The sequence below is a fragment of the Equus caballus genome, chromosome 10, assembly GCF_041296265.1.
Source record: "Equus caballus isolate H_3958 breed thoroughbred chromosome 10, TB-T2T, whole genome shotgun sequence".
In the NCBI taxonomy this organism is placed as follows: Eukaryota; Metazoa; Chordata; class Mammalia; order Perissodactyla; family Equidae; genus Equus; species Equus caballus.
In genome coordinates, this window is record NC_091693.1 from 10,195,965 (window position 1) to 10,208,625 (window position 12,661).

Genomic DNA, 12,661 nt, shown 5'->3' on the forward strand with positions numbered 1-12,661 from the left:
TCAGACACAGAAAAAAGTTTAATTCTGCTGCGGCGGAGGGTCCCGGCTCCGGTAGACAGGATTTGGTTTTGGATTTTGTTCTTGTGGGGATTTATCCGGGGAGAGAGGAAGGAATAGGGGGGAGTCTGGTCCTTCCAGTGGGACCTGCCCGGGAGAATGTGTAGCGGGGAGAGGTCACCGGGAGAGACAGGGAGACGGGACGAAACACGGGAGGGCAGAGGGAGAGACGACCGGAGAGAGCGAGGAGAGACAAAGGGGGAAGGAGTAGGACGTCAGACAGAGAGGGGGACAGAGACAAACGAGGGGGACAGAGAAAGGGGGACCCCAAGCCAGACCCGACGGGACCAGGTAGGTGAGTGGGGCGGGGCTGGGGGCTTTGGAGGCCGCCGCGGGACAGAATAGGATCTAGTCCAGCCAGATACAAGAAATGGGCCCCTCGCCCCTGCCCCGGATCCCGGGCGGGGGAGGGGGCTCGTGTCTCAGTGCTGCAGTATCGGGGGCCCTGCCCCTCCCCGCGCTTCGCTGTGTAAGGCACCGGCTCCAGCGAGGTCCGCGAGCGCGCGGGGGGAGGGGCAGGAGGGGGCTGGGAGTCCGGGGGGAGGGCAGCCCCCCAGGGCGCGGGGCGTGGCCTCGAGCCGCAGCCCGAGGCGGCCCCGCCCCTCCGGGAAGAGCAGGGCGCGTCCCCTCCAGGCCGAGGTCTGGGCGCTGCGCGTTCTCCCCCGAGTCCGCCCCAGCGTCCGGGCGGCCGGGCGTTTCTCCGCGGCACCCAGGGGTTCCGGCACCCGCCCGCCGCTCACACGGTACTCTCCAGCATCCACTCGGTGCTGGTGAAGGCCAGGCGCGCCCTGGCGGAGCCCAGCCCCAGGTCTCCGTCCTCCCCGGCCGCGCCCCCGCCGGCCCCGTCCAGATGCGGCGTGGACCGGTGGCGCTTTGTCCGCCGGGCGCGGCGCGGGTAACTGTGGCTCTGGAAGAGCGCCCCGTAGTCCCCGTCGAACGAATAGCGCTGCTGCGGCCTCGGCCGAGCCGGCGCCCCGCCAGGAACCAGAGCTAGAGTCGGGGGCGCCGAAGCTGGCGGCCCCAGAGCCCCGGAACGGCTCCTCCGAGGGCCCGCCGCGGCCAGAGATTCCTCCCCGGAGGTCTCCTCGGACGGCAGCAGGCACAGCGAGGTGGCCGAGCCGCCCAGGGAGCGTCCAAGGGCCGCCTCCGACTCCGCGGAAGCCGGCTCGGCCGCCGTGGCCTTCGCCTCGACGGCCGGCGCTGCAGCAGCCGGGGGCGCCACCTCGCGCAGCGCCTCGTAGCGGTCCTGAGCCGGGGGGGCCGGGGCCTGCGGCGCGCCTGCGCCGTTGGTCTGCGAGCACACGTGGCTGACCCGCGGGGCCGACCTGGAGGTGCCCTTGACGCGGCGGCCGTCCCCGTCCCCGTAGACCTTGTAGCGGATCATGAGCAGAACGATGAAGACCAGGACCGAGGCGACGATGACGCCCCCGATGGCGATGATCATGGTGCCGCCCAGGAAATGGGCTCTCAGCGGGCGGCAGGGCGCCGGGTCCCCAGCCGTGGTAAACTGCACGCAGCCCACCACTCGCGTGGCCGGCAGCGCCGTGGCCCCGTCGTCGTAGACAGCCAGCACGCACAGGTCATAGGCGCGGCCCGCCGCCAGGTCATTCACCAGGAAGGTCTGGCTGGTGGAAGGGATCATCCTGCGGGAGGGGGCGAGGTCAGCGCGGGGGTGGCTCCACTCTGAACCACGCCGCTTCATTGCATGGCCCACCCGTGGGGACCAGTGGGGACCAAACCATGCGTCCCTGCCGGTATTTCACCCTCTACTGGGACAACAGCAGCCACTCAAGCAACAAATTCCCACCCTCTAGGGACCATTGCCTCAGGCCACGCCCCTCATCTACATACCCCGCCCTCAGACCCACCTCCAGTCTGGGTCTCGTTCCCTACTAGATGGCGTCTGCCATCCATGTTCCCTCATCCACATACGCTCTTCCCGGGGATGGCAGGAGTGCTGTAGTTTTTAAGCGCTGCCTTCAAGGGACACGCCCCCTAGCAGAGTCTCACTCCCACTAGGATAACTGCCATTCAAGCCCTCTGATCTACATATCCCCAACCCTTAAGGGGACCGATGCTGCAGGCCGCGCCCCCTTAACCTGCATGCCCCACCCTCACTCAAGTGGACGCTGAGGTCAACTCACGCCACCCCCCTTTCTCCTACTGGGACGACGGATGCTCTTCTAGTTCCTATTTTCTACATGTCCCCTCCCTTTAGGGGAAACCATGATACAGGCCACTCCCCCCCATCTTGGTCCCACCTTGGGGTACACACGTCTCCTAGCTGCGGCTACCTTTGGGGACAATTTCCAAGCCCCTCAACTACATATTCCCGCCCAGGAAGGGGCCAAGGTTACAGGCCACTCTCCTTCTGATTGACTGGTGGCTTCCAAGCCACACCCCACAACAGCCCACTGGGATGGTTCCTCTGCCGTGCCTAGGACCATGTCCACTCTTTGCATGTCCTGCTCCTTGTCCAGATATCAGAGGCAGCCACTCTTTATGTGCCTGCACTGCCCTGTACCGCCAGAAGTCACCAAAACACGGCCCAGGTAAGTTTTAGCCATAACTGGGTCACATGTCGCCAAGCAAGCATGCCCCTTTCTTGCTGCACGTTCCTGCCGTCAAACGAGAGGCAATGCAGAGAAGTGACTAAGCTGACAAAGTCTGGGACCCAGACTGCCCGTGTTTGAGTTTCTCCTCTGCTATTTGCTAGCTCTGGGGGCTTAGGCAAGTTTCTTAACCTCTCTGTATCTCATTTCCCCCAAAGGGGGATATTAAGAATTCCTACATCATAGTGATGGTGTCAAGTGTGAAGGAGTTAACATACCCCAAGCCTGGCACTTAGTAATATCATTATTAGCTCATGTCCCACCCAGTGTTGGCCAGGAACCCTTGCTGGGACTCACCCTCTACTGCCAGTTGCACCCTCCCCATCTATAAGACCATTCCCACTAGGCCTTGTCTCTCTTCTGTCCCGCACATCCCTTCCATGCTGTTGGCCAGGTCTAACCTTGGCTAACTGGGACCGCCACATCCCTGTGGATTTGCACTTCGACCTCACAAGTTCTCCTCTCCTGCCAATCTCTCAGTGGGCCACCAGAGACAAGGACCACCTCCTTATCTGCGGGGCGCCACCACCTCTCAAAGGCCATGCCCCATCTCCAAAAGCCTCTTACTCTCAGAACCCTCCCTTCCCCTCCAGCCAGGCCACCTTCCGGTCCAGAAGCCCATCTCAGTTCCCCCACCTCCAGGAGGTTCCCCCTGCCACCAAGAGCGATCCTCCAAAGGGAAGACTTCAAGGAAGGGCCCCACCCCCTTTATAGAGACACACCCACTTCTCAAACTCTCCCCCTGCCTGCCATTTCACAGGCCACTGCCCCCCTCCCCATCCAGCCTTGGACCCCTGGCTGTCCGCCTTCCTCTTCCTCCCATCTCCCCTCTCAGAGAGCCTTGATTCCTCTTGCTCCATCCCCCAAAATAACCAGTTGCTAGGGGCTCCCCACTTTGCAAGGACAGAGCTGGCTCCTTAAGAAAGCTTGGGCCCGTGTGTCTCTAATTGGCTGCAAGACCCGAGCAGGCAGCAGCGAGGGCTCCTGGTTGGATGTCACCTCCGCCCACGGCAGCAGTGAGGAAGTTAACTCCCGCCGCGCCGGAGCACAGGCATCTGCACCCCCCAGTGGAGGAGGACTGGAACTGTGGCCCTAAGGGGAAGAGAAGAGTCCCGGGGTCTGTCACCCAACTGGGGACGGAGGGCCATCAACATCTGCATACCTGCTGGGTCTGGGGGCCTGTGAGCCTGCCCCGCCCACCCATGAGGTGGCCATGGGTCAGAGAGAGAAGGAAAGAGAGGAACAGAGAGGTGGGGAGTCACAGAACCCAGAACTGTGCCCAGAAATGTATTATCCTTCTCCCCTCCATCCCTGCCTGGCAAACAGCAGGTGATCAATAAATGTGTGTTCAACGTAAAAAGGGCAGGATCAGAAGTCAGAAGGGTCAGGGCTGGAGTGCTGGTCCTGCCACTGTCTGTGTGACCTTCGGCAAGAGACTGCGCCCCAGCCTGAGCCTCAGTTTCCCTAACTATAAAATGGGAGGGGGGCTCCTCGCTGCCCCAGAGCAGAATTGGGAAGATGGAAGGAGGAAGCGTCCTTGGAAGCACCTTAGAAAGGTTTTGTTTGGTTTGCACTAATGTTCATAAAACTGGGCCAGTGTCTGATCCATCTCGGGAGGCCCAGGGCCCAGCATGGAATCTCACATGCTGTAGGCATTTCCTCAGTGTTCGGTGACCAGGTTCAAAAAGAGAAGAAAATGAGGATGCCAGAGACAAGGGGAAAGAGAGGCATTTACTCATTCGGCCAACAATGGGAAAGCGCCTACTATGTGCCAGGCCTGTGGCCAAAGAACACTGGGACAGGTGGAGACGGAGGCCAAGAGGCAGGCTTCTCGGTGCAGGTGTGAGCCCCTCCAAGAACTGGGGCTCCCCGCAGGTGGGGAAATGGCTCCGCCCCCTCTGGCACCTCAAATGAAGTCAAACATAGGCCCAAGCATTCAGTAGGCGCTCTACAATGTGCACGAGAGAGGCAGAGCCAGGGAGGAGAGACGTCCACAGCGCCAGCAACTCCTTCTCCAGTGCCCACTGTGTGTCGGGTCTGTGGCCGTGAGCCATACTCAGAAACCTGCTGACATGGAGCGACCCTGCAAGGCCAAGGCAAGAATTCCTCGTGTACCATCTGCCTCCCGCTGGGCCGTGAGCTCCCTGAGGGCAGGACTGGTCTCTTGGTCTCCTTGTGTCCCCAGCGCCCAGCTCCAGGCCTGGCACAGAGCAGGGGCTCAGTGCCTGTGAAGGGCAGGAGGGAGAGAAGGTACAGTCAGGGACACAGGCCAGAGCAAGAGAATAAGAGAGGATGGGAGAAAAGAACTCTTCAATATCTGTCTACACCATACAGGCCTGTCAATACCAGGGTAGGGGCGTCTAACCCAGTAGAGGGTGGAAATAATTTACATTTATATATTTTTCTCATACTTTTTGTTTTCTCTCTCTATAATGTACCCAACGTGTTGATACAATAGGACTGGTATATAATTTATAAAGATAAATGTAACTGTAAATATATATATATATGTGCATGTATATTTCACATTCCAGTGTTTAACTAATAACTTCGATGAGCAGTGATTTAGACCTGGATCCCTCTGAGGGCAAGGATCACGTGGGCACATTCCTGCTGTAACTCCAGTGCCCAGCCCTGGTCTGGCTCATGTGGGTGCTCAACAAAGATTTGCTAAATGCATGAAAAACAGAAAGAGACAGTGAGACAGAAAGAGAGACAAGGGGATAGGGCAAATGAGGGGCCAAAATGTGTATGCCCATCTAGCACCCCAGCTGAGCAAGAAGGCCCAGGGAGTGGGCAGATGGGAGGGAGGGTCCGTGGGGTGGGAGGAGGTCCTGGGCCTGCAGCACCCACCTGTAGACCAGGGAGTCGTCCGCCGAGCTGTTGTACTGGACCTGGTACATGCGGATGCCGGGCACTGGCCTCTGGGCTGGCCAGCGGATGAGCACGGAGTTCGAGGTGAGGTCGGCCGCCACGAGCCGCCGTTCCGCGGTTGATTCGTTGGCACCAGGTCGGCCGGGCGTGGCGATGTCAGAGGAGCCAGGCTCAGTGAGGGGCGGCGGGGCGGCCGGCGGGGGCGCCATCAGCGGCAGAGGCACCACGCACACCTCCACCGGGGCCGTGGCTTCCCCGGCGGCATTGGAGGCGATGCAGGTGAAGGTGCCGCTGTCCCGCAAGGTGGTAATAGTTACATCCAGCGTCCCATCCCCCCGGACCCGGGTCCGGCTCGAGTTCCCCAGCAACCGCCCGTCGGGGGCCACCCAATGCACCACCGGCTCAGGGTCACCCACGGCGCGGCACCGCAGGCTGACCGCCTGGCCCTCCACCACCAGCGCCCGGCCCCCCGCCTGCCGTGTGATCAGCGGGGGTTCACACAGGAACTCCTCCTCCGGGATGGACCAGAAGTAGCGGTCGGTGAGGTGCTCAGGGGTGGCGCACGTCTCCAGGTCGTCCTCTCTGGTCAGCCGCCGCAGCCAGAGCAGCTCGCAGTTGCAGTGCAACGGGTTGCCACCAAAGCTGACCGTGAGCGGCGTGGGCGGCTTCGGCCCAGTGCCCTGCGACCTCAGGAAGAGCCCATCGGGGGGCAGTTTATGGAGGCGGTTGGAGGTCATGTCCAGGCGAACCAGTTTGTGAAGCTGCACGAAGGTACCCTCGGCGATGTGGTCGATGAGATTGTGGTCCAGGGTGAGGGTGTTGAGGTTCACCATCTGGCCCACGGCCTCCCACGGCAGGGCCTCGAGGTTGTTGTAGGACAGGTCCAGGTCCTCCACGGTGGACAGGAAGGCGTCGAAGGCCGCCGACTCCACTCGGCGGATCTGGTTGTTGCCAAGGATGAGATGGCGGAGGTTGCCCAAGCCGCGCAGCTGGTCGCCACGCACCTCGGCCAGGCGGTTGCTGTCGAGGTGCAGGGCGCGCAGGGCGCGGAGGTCGGCAAAGGCGCCGGCGGCCACCTGGCCGATGGTGTTGCGGGAGAGGGTGAGGTGCACCAGGCTGGTCATGTTGGCGAAGTCTCGGCGGCGCACGGCCGCGATGAAGTTGTCGGTGAGGCGCAGCTCCACCACGCGCCGGTCGATGGCCGGTGGCACGAACAGCAAGCCGGTCTTGGCGCACAGCATGGTCAGCGTGGGCGCCACGTTCTGGCAGATGCAGCGGCCGGGGCAGGGCTGGCCATGGGATGCCCCCGCCCAGAGGAGCAGCAGGAAGGGCAGCGCAGCGGGCGGCGGTGAGAGGGACGCGGAGGACAAGGGGCCCGGAGCCATGGTGCAGGGCGCAGGTGGGAGGGGTGGGAGGTGAGACCTGCAAGGGAAGGAGAAGGGTTACCCCAGGCATCAGGCTTGACCCCCAGCCTGGCCCCCCCGGGATGTCCTGACCCAGACCCCTCCCTTCCTGACAACCAGGTCCTATAGGACAGTGACAGGACTGATTAGCAGCTGGCATGCATTTGTTGTTAATAGATGATATTTCCACGCTGGTTGGTAAATTACCACTGCCCCACCCCTGAGTGTGCTACCCCCACCTCTGCCCCTCCCCTAGGAGTTCCCAGACCTCACACAATCTCCCAACCAGAGGCCCAGCTTGGGCCTTCCAGGACCTGCTAAATATTTTTAAAAATCACTGCTGAGTAGGGTTTAAGGTGAATTTCAAAGCCATACTCCCTGGGTTCAAACCCCAGCTCTGACACTTACTAGCTGTGTGACCTCCGGCAAGTGTCTGAACCTCTCTGAATCTCGGTTTCTTCATCTGTAAAATGGAGAGAAAAACAGGCCTTACCTCGGTGAGGATTCAATGGACTTATATGCATAGTGTACTTAGAACAGTGCCTGGCACATAAAATGTGTTCAATACATGTTAGTAATTATTACCATCATCATGGAGTGTCCAATATGTGCCAGGCCTAGAATTGTGCACTGGTATTAAGAGCCAGGGCTTGGAAATCAAACGGACTCAGGTTCAAGTCCTGGCTGCCTCATTTGCTAGCTCCGTGACCCCAAACCAATGATTTCCCCTAACTAGGCCATAATTTCCTGATTTGTAAAATGGGATGATAATTGTACCATCTTCATTGGGTTCTTGCAAAGGTTCCGTGAGCTCATTCATGGGGCCACTGAGCAGAGGCCCTGGCACACAGTCAATATCCAATAAATGTTAAGGGTAACCCCCCCACCCCCTTCGGGAGGGGGGCCGGAGACTGAAGGTGGGAGGGGCTGAGACACCTGACCAGCCTCCCTGCTCAGCCTTGGCAGGTCCTCCTCTGAGCCTGGTTTCATCCTGGGCTCTGCTGAGCTCCCAAGCAGGGGGCAGACTTTCACGCTCACATCAGTGGGCACACACAAGGCCCCATCCATGCCTACACACACACACACTCACACACGCATTCACACACTCACGCTATGCCTCTGCTCCAGGCAAAACCTTCCGGCAGGGATTCCCCCGCGGCGGCTGCAGCCCACGACGTGTCAGTTCCCATCACAACACGGGGTGGGTGGGGGGAGAAGAGGAAAGGATGGGAAGGGGGCGTCCCTGGAACTGTTTTCACCCCACCCCCAGCCCAGTCCCTGCTGGCCCACCTCCCAGGAACCTACAGTTTGGGGGCTGTGATCTAATGCGGGCCTGATCCTTCAGCATGAGGGGAGGGGTGGACACGGAGAAGAGCGGCCAAGAGAGTCAGAGAGAGAGGTGAAGAGACAGGGAGAGATAAGGGGGAGGGAGAGATGGACTGGCAGAAACAGAGAGACAGAGTCAGAGAGAGAGAGAGACAAGGAGATAAAAAGAGAAAGACTCTGAAAGAAAGGTGAAGAGACAGGGAGCAAGAATGAAGCAAAGAGAGAAAAACTGAGAGTGGAGGAGACACTCGGAAAAGAGATGCTGAGACATAGAGAGGAGAGAGGGAGAAACAGGAAGAGAGAATGAGTGATAGACAAGGACAAGGAAGAAAGAGAGAGAGGGAGGAAGACACTGATTGGGCTAGAGAGAGAAAAAGAGAGTCAGGCCGCGCCACCACCTCTGAGTTCCCCACCCCCACCCCCACATTAATTTGTCCTGAACTCCCGCTGGGGCACTGCTCTGTGCTGGCCAGAACACCCTGGCCTGGAAGGCGGAACTCCTGAGCCAGGAGGCCCAGCTCTGCACCTGCCCGGCTGTGGGGTCTCTAGGGCTCAGCATCCCCATCTAGGAAACGGAAGTACAGAGCTTCACCTCCCACAGCTGGGGTGGGGTTCAAGTTGAAAGAGTAATAATAGCAATGAAAACAGCTAACATTTACAGAGAGTCAGTGCAGCACTGCAGGACAGAATCTGGACCCAACTGCCCCGGGGTCACACCCCCATTCCCTGCTGTGTGACTTCCCCTCTGTGCCTCAATGTGCGCATCCATAAAAATGGGCGTACGACAGCACCTACCTCACAGGGTCGTGGTGCGGATTGAATGAGATGATACACTGTTACACGCTCAGAATAGTTCCCGCAGAGTAAATGCTACCAAAATGTTAGCTGCTCCGATTATTAATTTATCCTTTTCTCTGACTCCCTCTCAGCCACCGGCGGGTCGGACTATCAGGGCATCTTCCCACATGCAGGCACACACACACACCAAATAATAAAGCAGGTCCACGCCACTCTCCAAATGCAGGGGTCATTTCACGTCATGAAACTCTGGCGCCCAAACCCCTACTTCCCTACCACCTTCGCTGTCCTGGCCTGAGACCCCTGCCTGCCACCCATGCCCTGTCTCCACCATAAGCCCTTACCCAAACATGATGCTCCTGACCTTGTCGCCACCCCCAGCCCAGGGGGCATCTGGCCCCTCGGGACACTGCCATGTCCTGCACGGAAATTCACATGAGGCAGGGCTCCAGGCCTCCTGCTGGCTCAGAACAAGCCCACTCACTCCACATCTCTGTCCCCAGCCCGAGGGACCCCACTCACCTCTCTTCAGGGAGTCAGGGCCTGGGCCAGTACCTGCAAAGGAACACAACAACCCTGTTAGCATCCTTCTGGCTCCTCTCCTAGGAGACCATCTCAGCCAAGGAAGTCCCTGGTGTGATCACTCTCTTGGCCCTCCTGCTTCAGGCTCTGCAGAGTATCGGATGGACCCAGGAAGTCATCTCTGGAAGACGAGGAGTCTGGGCCTCAGGGCTGTTTCCTCCAAAACTTAGGAGTCCAGGACCTTAGCCCTCTGTCCTCTGGGAGCTCAAGAGGCCAGGACCCCAGCCTCCTCCTTCCTCAGACTCAAGAGTCCACTCTCAGTCCATTCCTTTCTGAAGACCCAGCCTCCTTCTCCTCCAGACCCAGGATGTGAGGCTCCCAGCCTCCTCCTTCCAGAGTTCACACCCCAGGCCCCCAACTCCAAACACCTGAGCAGTCCCTGGAGCTGGGAAGAGCCAGAGGTCCCATCCTTGTCATCACACCATTGCCACACCAACATGTGTGGACATGCCAGAACCCACATGGGCCCACAACCCAATCTCTACATCTGGACTTCCACGGACACACCAGCACGATCTGTGTGCCCCCCACCCTTCATGGGCTCTTGGCCCGGATGTGGACACACTCCTGTCCATGGACCCTAGGCTGGACCCCAGCATACCACAGGTCATGCCACATAGGCCCCAATCTCACTGGTCCCATGAGTGGGGTCGGCCTTGTGCTGGGGACACAGCCCATGTGAGGGTATCGCCCTGCACATATGTGTTTGAACAGACACACCACCACTCCCTGGAGACCAACACTGATGCTTAAATGGACTCACAACATAGACAGATACATGCCCTTAAGGTTGACACAACTGCACACAACCACATATACACAACATTGACTTTCCCTTGCAAATTCACACACACACATGCACACATACAACAGAGAAACCCGTGTGCCCCCTTGCAGACAACCAGGTACATGCACCTGTAACAGACATCCCCTTGCACACTCATCAACACAGTGCACACACATATAACAGATACTCACTTGCACAATCAAAGGTACACAGGTGCATGCTTTTAAATGCCCAAACACACTCCTACAACTTCACATAGCCTCGTGATGCACGGTCACAAAGCTGATACATTCCTATACCAAAAGCTGCTCCAATGCACACACTAGCTGATACACACCTCACACACATACACAGAACCACAAGCATACACACACACTCACCAGGCTGATACATACTCAAATGAGCACGCACAGGCACAAAAAGATTCACCTTTGCAGAGACACTCCGAGATGTTCACTCATAAGAGACACATGCTCACACAACAGCCCTGGAAGGGATTTACACACTTACAAATGCACACAAAATTTTGAACCACAGTGGCAGAGTCAACAGAGAGGCACAGATTCACACACACACAGTCACGGACACACATCCCTCCCAGCCCCCAGGCACCCTCACCCCACCTACTTCCAAGGCCACAGAAATGCTCACATCCCTCCCTCCCAGCAACCAGGGCACAAGCCAGGGCCAGAGGTCAGAGTTCAGCGGGTCGAATCTCAGAGGGTTGGGGGGCTGAGCCCTAGAGAACCAGTCCAAGACCCTCCCACCAGCAGCCCAAAGGGCCCCCAGCCTGTCCATCTGGATGCAGGCAACTCTGGCCCCATCTGCGGCGATCTGGCAGGGGGGGGAATTGGGGCCGGGTGGGTGGAGAAGGGCCGGGTCTGCGGCCCTCCCCTCGGGCCCATCTGTCCATCGCTCGGCCTCTCATCCCTCCATCTGTCCACCTACCGGCCGCCCATCCCCCCCACCCAGCCACCAGGAAGGGGAAGACATGGCCGTCTCCCCCAAGGACCGCTGAGGACCCCCCCAGTTGACATGGCCCGAGGGAGCGGCTAACTCCCCTCCCCCAAACCCACAGGGAGGCCTGGAGCCATAGGGCGCCGAGCCCCAGCCCCCGGCCCGGAACCTGACGTGGACACACAGACACACACCCTCGGAGACATACAACCAGCAGACACACACACACAAATGGACACCCGGGCGGGCACACCCGGCCCCACAGACCCTTGGATGGACATGGAACCCGGACACAAACACCCAACGCAGCTGGCCGCGCGCGCACACTCGCGGGGGGGGGGGGAACCCATACCTGGGCACACAACCCACGCACACACACCTGCACACAGCCCCTCCGATGGGCGCGCGACAGCCCCCAGACCCACGGCCGGAGGGGCAGCACTCGGGGGGACACACGCCCGGCCGGCCACAGCACCTCGGCTCGACCCCCGGCACACGCCCGGATGGCCACCCAGGCGGGGCGCCGCACACGCCGCGCCGGGCACACACAGGGCCGCGCGAGCGCACGCCGGGCCCGCCGCAGCGCCGCGGACACACTCGCACGCTCGCGGCTCACACCGCGCTCACACCGGCGCCCCCGCCCGCCGCCTCCCGGGCCGCTGCGGGCCGCGCTCACCCAGCCCGGGGGGGCCCCGGGCCCGGCCCCGCCGCCGCCGCCGCGCTCCGCGCCATGGTGGGGGGAGGGCCGGGGAGGGGGCGCGGGCCGCGGGGCCGCCTCCTCCCGCCTCCCGCCTCCCGCCCGCCCGAGCCGCCGCCGAGCTCCGCCCTCCGCGCCGCCCGCCGCCCGGGCCCCGCCGCCGCCGCCGCAAGGGGGGAGGGCGCGCCGACCGGAGGGGCGGGAGGGGCGGCTGCACCCCCCGATCCCCGCCCGGGGCCCGCCGCAGACCCCTCTCCGCTGCGGAGCAGCCGGCCCGCCCCCGACCTCTCCCCGGCCCCACCTCCAGCCCTGCCGGCTTCCCCAGAGACCCCCCAGACCACGCCCCGACTGGCCTGGGGACCCCGGATCTCCCGGACGGAGACATCAGATTGTGTCCCGATACCCAGGGGGACCTCAGACCATGCCTTACCTCCTGTGAGGACCCAAATCATGTTCTACAGCCACCCAGGACCACAAACCGTGTCCTACTCTCCTTGGTGACCTCAGACTCTGCCCCACACCCCACCAGGGACCCCAGACCATGTCCCCAAATCCAGGGAGACCCCAG

At 60.7% G+C, this 12,661-nt stretch overlaps 1 protein-coding gene across 4 annotated transcripts; it reads right to left on the minus strand.

Moving 5' to 3' along the window:
• Window positions 1–12,189, minus strand: LRFN1 (leucine rich repeat and fibronectin type III domain containing 1). Of its 4 annotated transcripts, none has more exons than XM_023649703.2 (5): window positions 12,073–12,189; window positions 9,593–9,625; window positions 7,355–7,409; window positions 5,523–6,965; window positions 1–1,700 (listed from the first exon to the last, which is right to left on the minus strand). In XM_023649703.2, exons 4-5 carry the CDS (start codon window positions 6,926–6,928, stop codon window positions 794–796), a joined length of 2,313 nt encoding a protein of 770 aa, XP_023505471.1. In that variant the 5' UTR covers window positions 6,929–6,965; window positions 7,355–7,409; window positions 9,593–9,625; window positions 12,073–12,189; the 3' UTR covers window positions 1–793. The 4 variants fall into 4 exon arrangements, with proteins under 4 accessions (XP_023505471.1, XP_023505470.1, XP_070079043.1 ...); XM_023649702.2 differs by lacking the exon at window positions 12,073–12,189 and adding an exon at window positions 11,776–12,042; XM_070222943.1 differs by lacking the exons at window positions 1–1,700; window positions 12,073–12,189 and adding exons at window positions 4,381–4,894; window positions 11,776–12,042.
• Window positions 12,190–12,661: the final 472 nt, after the last annotated feature.